General features: G+C 40.1%; 1 protein-coding gene across 1 annotated transcript in view; it reads right to left on the bottom strand.

The window, feature by feature from the left end:
* Positions 1-12,464, bottom strand: part of FBN1 (fibrillin 1) — a 141,841-nt gene that overhangs the window by 92,943 nt on the left and 36,434 nt on the right. The window contains exons 5-7 of the mRNA XM_009330946.1: positions 8,251-8,448; positions 4,825-4,950; positions 175-300 (exon numbers count right to left, since the gene is read on the bottom strand). Coding sequence (XP_009329221.1) covers positions 175-300; positions 4,825-4,950; positions 8,251-8,448 — 450 coding nt within the window. The remainder of the gene's footprint in view (positions 1-174; positions 301-4,824; positions 4,951-8,250; positions 8,449-12,464) is intronic.

The raw sequence follows: 12,464 nt of genomic DNA, 5'->3' as shown, positions 1-12,464 counted from the left end.
GCAAATGGAAAACTCATTTCAGAATACATATATAGGCACATGAGGTACTTCTATATAAAAGAAGGATTTCAAGATCACGAGTTGCAATACGTTTCTGGTACACTGTTACCAATTTTAGATATTCATGAACGTTCATGACACCTACTGTCTTATTATTTACAGGATTCTACTCACCTATGCACTTCAAGCCATCAGGAGCTGTATAAAACCCTGGAGGACACTTGCAGAAGTAACTGCTAACTGTGTTTGAACACTCTCCTCCATCGCAGATGCCAGGAATGGTGGTGCATTCATCAATATCTTCAAGGCAAAAAGAGAAGCAGGGGCAGGTTAGCTAAATTAGTTCTGGCACAAGAATAGGTATTTTATATTTAGTATTAACGATCAAATTCAGTGTGGTCCGAGACCCCTCCTAACTTATGTACTAAGGGCACAATCAGCAGTTTTGAATCAGGATCTTTTGTTTCGCATCTTATAAACACAAGTGAAACAGAACCTAAGAAAATATTGTATCTGTAAATTGCAAAAAGCCAGAGAGTTTGTTTTACTGCTTAATAATGATGGATGAAAATCTTAAACTGCAGAGGGGATCTACTGACTGTAAGTAAACCATAACCCCTCCAGTTTGAATTCTGCACACTAGAATTAAGAAAACTGTCATGGGACTCGTAATGACCTTGGTGATCAGGAGCTTAACCGTTATGTCTCACGGTATCTCCAGCAGCACAGTGTCTGCTGGCACCATAGTGAGGCAATGGTTCAATACTGACTCAAAGGGAAGTGTAGCACCTGCTGAATTGTCCATCCTTCTTACTGCACTTGGGTTTTTCTTGGAAATCCCCCTTATGAAAGCATTGAGCAGCGAGGCGCTGTTTAACTAATGCAAACGTTATAGCTCAAAGCAGGATGACTGCAGGCAACAAAAGTTACCTTTCCTGGCTTTCTCCACTAAGTGAACGATCCGAAGTTCCAACAGATTTCTACACAGTAACGGAAATATCTACTGCAGAAGTCAGGCAATGTCCATAATTCCCCTTAGATTTTGTCAGCAATTTTAAAATAAAAGTCCATATGGTGATTTTCTTCACTAACAAATCTCAATCCATATACTAAATCATCATCATCATAGGTCCAATGCAAAAAAATTTTCAAAGTCTGCAGAAAAAAAACCTAACAAATGCCTTCTTATACCTGATCATAGCTGCGTACATGAACAGAGGGAACTTGAAGGCTTTCTTCCACAGCTAGGAGTTTGTGTTATCTACGGTCATGTGAATAACAACCTGTGCCAGCCCCAATTGCTCCTTAATTACCATCAGTAGCCTGCCTGTGATGTGAAGTTACTTTCCCCCTGGTTTCCAGTGACTGTCTTAACAATGCAGCTGTATCTACTTAGCACTGCTCTCATCTTCTGGGAACCTGGAGTCCAGCTGAGCTTAAAAACAGCTCGCTTTTTTCCATGGTACCTACAAGAAGAATCAGCTAAAGCAGAGCAGAAAGGGAGATTATTCTCTAGAGCCATCAATGACAACTGCCTGTCACAGCCATCTACAATCACCCAGCTGCTCTCCCAACAGGGAGAATCCAGCCAGAAATAATGGGATCACAGGACTCTATCCAACCCCTCCTCCAGAGATCTACAAACAGATAGACACATGGCTGTAATAATGATTTCACCAACCACAAAAATTTCTGAGATGAAATACTGCAACACCACCCAACACGCCAAGGCAAGGAGTGAATAATATCGTAGTCATTAAAAACGATTGGAGGAATTTAAATGTAACGCCTAAATTGGAATTTGGCCCCAACAGATGGGGGAACACCCAAAGTCCCACAGGACTGTTAATGAGCGCTTTAGCAAGTAGAGAGCATCACTGTTCTACTTCTCCTGTGAAGACGGTAATACAAAAACTCAGGAATATAAAAATTATCAATTCCTCTTCCCCTAGGTAAAGCATTGGATGCTCTAAGACCTTTGTGGCCCCTTGCCCTTGCAGGAAAGGAGCAGAGGGACCGGGGTGGCACAGACACAACTAGACCTTGCAGACTGACCCATCCTAAGCGGTGTGGGGCCTTGGGCCCCCTGTGCACACATTCCTGCCCAGCATCTTGCTAGCTGTCATGATGTGGGTCGCATTCCTCGCTTGGGTGTGTGAGAGGGGTGTGACTTTTTGTTCAGTGCTACTTCGAGGGTGTTGCCAAAGCCTCAAGTCCGAGTGCCCTGGGAGCACAGCTAAGAGACTTCTGGCTTCTGCTCCAGGATTATGCTCCACAGGAGTCCCAAACGTCTCAGTGACAAAAAATGTGGAAATTGAATTTTGGTCTGAATAAAGCCCTTAATTAACAGAGAAAAATGCAGTCGTAAATGGATCAGATTCAAGCATTTTCTGACTCAAATTCACCAATGTTTATCTTAAAGTCAGTGTTGCCACTGTTTATATAGAGTCCGACCTTTTTAAAAGCAAAATCATCACTCTTTATTTTAGGTCTGAGCCTAACCCAAACAGTATTTCACGATTTATATTAGTGTTGACATTCATATAAGCAACATTGTCATTGTTAAGTACGCGAGTTTTATAAAGGTAAGTACACTCGATGTACTCGCAGACATAAATGTCACTCCAGGAAAAATTACTCGCCCCAGTCACCACAAAAAAGTATTTACCTCAGCATTAATGCAACTGGAAGAGGAATGGTTATATGAAGCAGTGAAATAATCTAACACTTAAAATACAGTTTTCCACCAACTATGCTAATAAAGAGAATTTCGGCCAACACACCTCATTTCCCATCTTGTTCCGTTGTCTCATTGTACCTGATGATTTCTATCGTGATCTTACTTTAATGGGGACCCACTGAAAAAACAATACTGGTAATTCAGCAGGTAGCTCCCAGTTCTACTAAACCAGTGACCAAGGACACATTATAGCTGTCAGAAGTCCTACTTGCTGGATAGGAAGTTAAACCAAGCACGTGATCAGATGTTAATAATTATGTATTAGAGTTAATTGCCGTTAATTACTATAAGGCAAATACCTTGTCTTATATTGGAAATTTCAACTTAAAACTCAAAGGGATAATTTAAAAAAGCAGAATGGATATTCTGTTGTTACGCGACTATGCTCTTAACTGTTGAATCACTATCCTATTTCATGCCACTGGTATAAGGGTGCTACTTTTACGTCTGTGAATTGTAGTAATATCTACACAGCTTTAACTAGAATTGCTTGGTACGTGCAACATGAAGATGTACTGAAAGTAAGTCTCTGTCTGCTGAGGTTTAAAAATTTACAAGTATGGAATTGAAGAAAGAAAACTTCATCCTATCTTTGCAGCCAGGCGATCACTCCAAAGGGATTTCACAAGATGGGGCAGGAAATTTGTGGCAGGATTTGGGAATGAACCAAGCTATCCCAGGTTCTTGGGTTCAGGCCCTCAACTATTACCAAGTGCAGGCTCTGAAGGTGGTGGCTGTTTGGGTTTTTTTGCTCGTTGTTTGGATTTTTTTGTTTGTTTTTTTTTTTACATGATTCAGCAATCGAAAAATACCATAGGAATGTTTATACAATGCAGCCTATGCAAGCCTACAGTTCTCAGTTTTTCAAGCACTAATGCTTAACAAGGCACACGTTCAGTCTTTCCTATTCACCATGTTCTTGGTACTTCATCCACAGAAGGAAACACTTGCAATGTTGTTCTACCCTAAAGGCGGGTTACTTTCTGCCAAAACCATTGGCAGCCAATATGAAAACCATGCTGTGTACAAACTCTTCTGAAATTGCTTTCCCTGACCTGCAATTAAACGATAAAGTTTTGCTTGAAATAGGGATTTTTCTTTTGAAAGGGTAAGTCATAATTCTTCTAAAATGACTAAAAAATTTTGAGTGCTTCCTTAAAGGCACCTGATGCAAGAAAGGGCGGTGGATGCACACCTTACTCTCACAGTCACACACCTTTATGACATTGAAAGTTGGCTTTTCAAAATCACTAACCACTTATGAAACTTGTCTGGCTCAAATTAATTTAATTCTTGTCTAATGACTGAAAGCAGAATCAGTTGTAAGGGTTTAAACATTATCTGGACTGCACTGTAAGGAAGATGAATCAAAACTGTGCAAATGACATATTTTAGTACTATGTTCTGTATGTATCCAAAATTCCCTTAAAGCAAGGAGACATCTATGCCCGATTATTATATTATAGAGAGAAAAAATACTATCAAATCACAGTTAAAAAATAGCAAGATTCCATAATCACACACTGCAAATTTCCACACTAATATCTAGCACCTACGGTACTTCCAAAATAGGATGACCAATAAGGAAAGATAAAATGTTTGTCCTTCTTTAACATCTGCAGCTGTAAGGATGCACAGTCCTGCAGTCTTCACTCAGCAGTGTCAAACTCCCCTTAATGTTAAATACAGTTTACCTGAGTAGGTGGGAATGTGTTGAACCTTCCAGTCCATATACACTGTTTGGTTAAAAGATCCCCACAGAGACACGTGCCTCAAGCATTTCTAAAGCAACATATCGGCTAAAAAGTATTTTTAGTTTTAATGTTTAATTTGTTTCAGATGTACCTTTAAGTCTGTAAAACATTACGTGAATAAAAGGCTGGAAAAAGCTGCAGGGCCAATATTTAAGATTCTCTGGTTTAGAAGGAGAAAGGACGGTTATTTGCATTTGTTGTGAAGAATGCTATTTGCATATTCAAGGCAAAAGAGACTGGAAAGTTTCTTACAAACTTCTAAACAAAGTTGGCCCCAAAAAGAAGACTTTCCCCCCTTTACTTTCAGAAGAAAGTTCTAAAAGTTCTTACCGTCGCATTTTTGTGTCACTTCGTTAAACTTGTGTCCAGCTGGGCATTTGCACTCAAAAGATCCAACAGTATTAATGCAATTTCCCCCTTGACAGATCCCAGGGATGGCTTGGCATTCATCCACATCTATCATATAAAAAAGGAAAAAACCCCCACTTTTAATTACTTTCTCAAGAACAGCCATAATAATTTGTCTACACAAGAATTAAAGTAAATATGCCTAAATCCATTCTTCACCCATCATAATATTATGATACTTGCTTGCGAAGACAGACACTAATTTTGTAATTACTCTATGCAAAGTATGATTAAGTACAGTACTCTAAATATTTTCTGCAAGAACTCACATGGTTATTATTGTTACAGACATTAAACATCTAACTGCTATTGCTTTGTTTTTCCAAAACATCTGGGGAATGGTGTGCAGAGAACACAGCCTGCCAAAACCCAGGTTCCTTTCAAGTATCTGAAGCTGGGCACCCAAAATCACTTGCCCCTTTGAAAATCTTGGCAACTCCATACAGCGCGTAGCCCACCAGCGCAGGGATGCAGGAGCCGCGGAGGAGCAGCGTGCAATGTGCGTGAAGGGGGCCTCATGGAGAGGCACGGGGAACTGCATAGTCATTATTGATGGAAATTACTAACTCGTCACTCCAGTAAGATCAGCACCAATGACCTTAAGCTGTGGTTAGGATTTGACCCAAGAAGTTTCACAGCTGTAATTAATGTCCCGGGAGGAATTATTAATGACCTGCTTAGACATTCATAAATTTGGAGGGTTTTTTCCCCTTTATTTCTCTCTCTTTGCTTTTAACTTTTTCGCTCAAGAAAATGAAACAACAAAGATGATATCACAGGCTAGGTAGGAAGCTCAAGACAAACATTTTCAAAAGGCCCCGGTTTTTGGCCTCACAGCTATTTTAGCACAACACGTGTGTCGTCACTCAGCTGCAAAAGCATTGCTGCAGCTTAGTGACAGCTAGAGAAAAGAGACTAAAGGAGTGGCACTGCAACGGGAGACAGGGGAGGTCTGGCTCACAGTCCCCAGGGGCTGCCCTGTATCTGCTGCTCCCTGTCCTTCGGGAGCAAACGGAGCACTTGCCACTCTCCAACCCAAACGCCTGTGCTTCCCCCATCTCCCCAAGGAGTACCAGCTTCCTGCTGGTAAAACCCGATTTCTTGAATTCTCAAGCTTCACACTAGGGTCGGTTTCAATGCAGGGACACAAGCTGAAGGAGATGATGCCTTCAAATCTCCCTTTATAAATCCCGGAGAGCCAGCTGTAATGTGTCTCATAGTCTGAAAAGCAAAGTATTATGTCTGTACAAAAGGCCAAGAGGCAATTTCCCTGGGAGCCACAAGTAGGAAGTTTCAGGAGCGCCAAGGGGCATATCTGTACCACATCGCAGAGTGTGACGTAAAGATCCCCCGGCCGCCTGAACCGGGTCGGGGGGTGCAGCAGCAGAGGCAGAGCAGGGCTGTGCCTGAGCTAACCGCTGTGCTGGGAGGCACAGAGAACTAGCACAGCCTCAGCACCCTCGACACAGCCGCATTGCTGCAGGGACTCGAGCTACAGCAGTAGGCTGTGCTTTAATAACAGTAATCAGCCAGACTTCATGGCACTGTACTGACTTAAAAAAAAAAAGTTAAAAAAAAATAGAAGTCATGCTCCTGAGTCACGATGTCTGTTTCAAAATCCCACCTTTTGGCTTTCATTTTCCTCCTTTGTATCTTTAAAAACCTCAGCTGTGATATTAATTTAACTTTCGGCCAGACAGACAAAGTCAAACTGTGGGCAGCGATATTCTATTTACTTTTTAAAATAAACTTGCCCTCCCCTCCGTTTTATTTTTTCTGACTTCTCCACACAATAATAACGGTTCCTTTTTCTCTTCAGAGAACCTGGATTTTATTTAACCTGTTTTCCTTTATTTAGATTGAATATGGATGTGAAATCCCTGAAATGTCTTCAGTCTGAATGGATGTTATCTGATTTCAAAAGGACTGGATTTAGTACAATTGCATGAAAAATAAAGCTAATATGCGGTTCCACAGCAGATCTGTTGAAATTATGAACACATTACAAGAGAAGGGAAAACTGGAAAGTACAAGTCAAACATACAGGGCCAAAACTGTGTTGGCACCGCACACAGATTAGTATAAATGTAGCTGCATGCTAAGAAATGTGCAGCAAGCAGAAGTAGCCTTACTCCGAACTGCACAAACCCACTGGAGAGGTCACTGCAGCTTTTCCGTGACACAAACAAGAGGGATATAACTAGGTGTGGCATGAGTTCAGGGGCGTGGGCCACATATTTATGCACATAAGATTTCAGAAGCGTCCAGAACCTCGATTCACAGATTTCTGCACAATTTAGTTCTGCCCCTAACAGTGAGAGGGGGGGAACAGAATGGCTGAGGTCAATGACATTATGCGTCATACACAAACATGCCCATCTCGAAGTTCATCGTGCCTGTCTGCAGGCACCAACCAGGACTTGGCCTGTGACAGAGGATATCTACATTTTTTAATGCAACGGAATGCCTTCAAGTCCTTCATAGGAATTTCGTGATTAAATAAAATTACTCATAGATTTACAATCTTTGTCTCCCCCATTTTCAAAAATATTGCAACTTATTAGAAAATGTTAGACAGATTGAAATAAACTAGCCCCAAAGATATGGTCCTGGGAATTTATAATCCACATCAGTTTAATACATAGCTGCCCCTGTTAACTTTCTCCTGTTTCCTGCCAGACATCCAGACAATAAAAGAATTTATACAGCTGGAAGTATTAGAATAAAAGCCAAAAGCAGTGTAAGGACTTTCTATGGTAAGGCATGCTCCGAAAGAAGTAAGCAACATCTGGGTGGATTTTACGATTTGAAACAAATGCAAATGCATTTCCAAAATTGTATAAAATATATACTAGGGCATTTGAAATGGCACGACATGCACTTTTCTCCAGGTCGAAGCAGTGTAGCTCGAGAGATAAGACACCCAAGATGAATCCAAAATCAACAAATTTTAGCTAAAAAATCCCACACCGGATAAATGGAACAATGTTGCCACAGATTGATTTCTGCATGTTTTCAGTGCTTTTTGAAACAGAATAAATTCCTCCACGGAATGATCGAGTGGTACACTCAGAAAAACACCATTACAGAACCAAGGGAAAGGGCTGCTGGCAGCGAGAAATTCATTAAGATGCTGGCTGCTCTCACATGACCTAAGTTACTAATGTACTCACTTGAACATCAGGCACTCACTGAATCATGAAGTAATGCATCTGACAATGTTTTTCCATTCTTCACACATATAGCCGAGAATGGCTTAGGACAGGTTATTCACAGCAGTGTAACTCAATTAAGATTAATCCAGTAACAATTTCAGCAGCTTTCGGGGAAGCTTTGCTGCTAACTTACCTTGACAGGCCCCAGTTCGAATGTTTGGAATGAAGCCTCGGCGGCACGGATGCGGCTGGGCAGGACACATTTCGCAGGGGTGGCCCCATGCTCTCCCAACTGTTGCACAGCAAAGGGTTTTTGTGCAGACTATTCCACTGAGCTGTCCCTGGCACATCTGGTTGGTTATCAAAGTGAAGCAAGGGCCGGTCCTGTAATCTGCGCCAAAGAGAGGAAACCTAATCAGCATCACAATGAAAATACACAACAAAACTCACAATAAAGCAAAACAACAGCACATTTTAGCAAGTCTTCTGCACATAAATTGCCCACCAGCCCAACAATTTTACCTAGCAGTGTTCTGCAGAGGATTTTTCTCAAGTTTTCTTCTCATTCAAATCCACTGAAAATAAGCATCTCTATAAATACATTGCGACTATTTTACCAGGAGTATCATATACTTAAGATTCTGCAGGTCCCCTTTGCTGCTTGGTTTATTCTCCGGTCATACTCTTTGGGAGGTCTTTTCTTCAGTTTGTTTTAAATATGCAGTGCATTAATTAAAATAATACTGATAAAAGAGCTAGGATATGTTTATTTCCACAAGTGTTGTTCTCAAACGAGTCTCAAGGGAAAAGAATACAGACTGCAGGAAGTTTTTTGAGGACAGTTTTCACTGTTACTCAGGCATACGCTGTACCAGATATGTGGGTAAGCTTTGCCTACAGCTGAACGGAGGGCGTGTGGAACACATCTGCTTTGATTTGTTTATGGTAGGACAGGCCACTTAGCCAACAGACAGAATTAAACTAAGATGTTAATAAAATACTAGTAGGCTTTATTTTGTTCCATTCTCCAAGGGCAACAACCAAACAGCAGTACTGCCAACTCCTGCTGTCTCCTGTACATCCGGGGTGCGCACTCCAGTTAATTCTTCACAAGCGGCCCTAAAATGTTTGTCTGTTACGGTGCACCAGGACAGAGCCCAGCATCCTGTAAGCATAGCCAGCAAATTACGAACCTGGTGTTTGTCTGTACTGAAAGAGTTACCAGGTGCCTCAGCCAAGGTCCCTAAGTAATCCATGCTGCCTTAGAGTCATGTCATTATAAATTCTTCCAAATTTCATGCCACTTCCAAACTTTGTTAATAATAATGTTTCCACTAAACCATTGATAAATAGCGTTAAATAGGGCAGAAGTAAGAACAGATGCCTTTCCCATCTGCCCCATCTCCCCACACTAGGTGCACCTTGAAACCCACCATTTGACTAATCTTCACTCCAAGCCAGGGATGCTATGTCCATATGCTATAATTCTGCTGATTAAGCAAGCCACCACCCCTTGATAGAATAAATAAAATGGCTTACGGAAGTCCTGTAAGCTATACAGTAGTGCTATATTGTCACAGTTATCTTCACCAATTACACATGATCTTCTCAGAAAGGATATCAAGTTAGTTTGAAAGACCTATTTCTGATAAACTTGTACTAAATGACACTAAATACCACTTACTCTTCATTAACTATATATTACATCCTATAATTGCTATTCTATCTTTTGCCTGTTTAACAGACCTATAATCACCCAGATCATCTCTTTTCCTTTTAAAATATTGGAACAATAATAATTTTCTTCCAGCCTCTGGAAATTCGTCCTGTATCTCCAGATTTATGGAGAATTAACCTGCATTATATAAGAACCCTTTAGCTAGCTCTTTTCAGTCTCCCTGGTGCTGGTTAGCTGGCCTAGCTGCATAAAAATACGTAAATGCAATTATTGCTATTTAAGGTCATCCTTAAATGCTATCAGACTGCAAATATAAAATTTCTGTCCTATCCCCTCCAAACAGTACAGTTACACTTACCAAATTCTTCTCCCTCCTCTTCCCTAGCAATTCTGTGAGCCTCATCACGAAATGGGTCAGAATCTCTGGTAACATCGCTCTTACTCTTGGTTACTTCATTCCTTTTCATCGCCTTAACTTTTTTGGCTTGGTATTTCTGTGTCCCTTCACTTCCCATATTAATTTTCTACACTACAGCTTCTATCAAGTTCTTTTCCCATTTTTAACCATTTTTGTAACTGCTTTCATTTTCCTAGTTAGACAGGCTTGTTTTGCTTTTACATTGCCTTCTTTCTCATTTCTCATTGTAGGAATGCAGCTTTGGAAGCAGCTAGTACAAAACCAAATAATACCAGCTTTTATCTTATTCCTTCAGCACCAAATGAATACAAATAAGCCACGATCAGTTACACCTATCAAAAGAAATTGTAGTTCCAAGATCGAATCTTCATCCTTGAACAAAACGAGGTCTAAGAGAGCTATTTACTTAAAACAATAGATGACAATTTATTTAGAAACACAACAGTTTTGTGTTGGCAACAGGAAATCTCCAGTGTACCGCCTCAGAATGAAATCCCTCATTGTAGATTGTCCCTGTGCCGTTTATATATAGGCGGTTTAAAAAGGAGTCATTTTGTTCTCTGTCGCAGCAGGAAGCACGCGACAGACAGTAGTGAATAACCCATCTTGTATTTTATGGTAGAATATGAATGGATCAGCATTTACGATTGTTTGCTTTCGAGCTATAAATGACTTAGCAGTGGCTAACATGACTTAGAAATATGGTGAACCCAATGAAGTTAACTTTATAATCATGCAAATCTTTCCACAAGTTTTCAGCAACAAGAAGTAGGTCAAATATGCACTCAAAACCAAGCAAATCCAGCTCCTATTTGTTATTATCCAAGTTCATAGCACTTTAGTGTGGAGAATTATAGACTTTATTTTCCCCTAGTCCTTTGCCTTGATAAATTTTATTCTTAATACTCAGTTGTCTGCTCAGTACAGCTTTCCTTCTGTTTTCTCAAATACAATCTTTCACCTTTTCACAAGTAAGATTTTCTTTTGCATTCTGAATGGAAAATTCTAAAGGTCAGAAAATGCATAAGAAAAAGATCATTTGGATGTACACACCGACCTATGGCCACAGAGAACACACTTCAAGTCCACTTTTTTTTTATACAGAGGCTTAATAAAAAGAGCTCTAAAATTAAAGCATCTTAATAGTGAGTTTGATATTTTTTGACGCATTACAAGATGAAGGCCTACGAGAAGGAAAAGGGATTCCACTAACACCATGGCAAAATGAAAAGAGAATGGTATCCCATGTAAAAAGATTTCCTTGAGTTACACCATTTTCCTTGAAGGTGTTTGGTTTTATGAATTATGCTGATTTCAGAAGATGCAGTAAACCCTAGGGTCTATGCTACAAGGCACTGACTTGGGATGAGAGCTTAAAACCCCAATCTTTATTTTGTAACAACAAAGTTTCCTTATACATTTGTGTCATTTGCGATTACTCAAACTACTTCAATGACTAAAGCTCAAACACAGGGTTCCAAGTGATCAGTCAGGAGTTGAAGAGAGAGGAAGGGGAAAAATATAGCTAGAACAGCTATTACACAGTTTGTTTCGTTTTTTTTCCCCAGAGGTAATTTCATTTTAACTGAAGAATGCTGAGACTTGAAATTATTTTAGTAAAATGATTTTTTCAAGATGTGCAACTGAAAATTCAAATGTTTTAAGTCACTTCTAATGCAAATTTCAGCACGTGCAGGCAGCCTTCAGTAAGGCATTAGTCACTGTTATCTAACAACTTTATCTGCTTCTTCACATGCTTCTTGGCTATTTTGATAAGGAGTAATTCCACAGGGAGCCTCAGACAACAGAGAAGATGGCAGAAACTGTAAAACCACATTAAGTTCATATACCATCAAAAAAAGCAAGGAGGGCAATAGAATGAGGCTGGTTTCCACCATGCAAGAGTCCAGCTTATTAAGTCCGCAGGAAAGAATCAAGCTGCATTTTGATCTAGAGCTCATTCCTGTTTCAGCCACAAACATCAAATAATTTTAGTTATCTTCTCAAAAGATCCTTTATGTTCCTAAAAGCACCAGAGAGGCTGCTGAAATATGTAGTACTGGCCGGCTTTGATCAAAACCAAGCACAGCAATAAATAATGATAATTGTTCCAAGGAATGCTGGACAGCACCAAGGAGACTCCGAGCACCAGGATAATGCAAGACTTTCGACATCAGATACACATCTTCAGACCTCAGCTCACGTTAACCTCTGTTTGTTTTCAAGCACAATACAGTTTTTAATGTAAAAATACAGTTTAAAAAAGTGTTGAACTAACAGAACTCAGATTAAACAATTATGCTAGTGCAAG

Source organism: Pygoscelis adeliae, unplaced genomic scaffold (genome assembly GCF_000699105.1).
Source record: "Pygoscelis adeliae isolate BGI_AS28 unplaced genomic scaffold, ASM69910v1 Scaffold318, whole genome shotgun sequence".
NCBI lineage: Eukaryota > Metazoa > Chordata > Aves > Sphenisciformes > Spheniscidae > Pygoscelis > Pygoscelis adeliae.
Note: the sequence above shows the minus strand (reverse complement) of the source record. Positions and strands in the feature narration are given on the sequence as shown.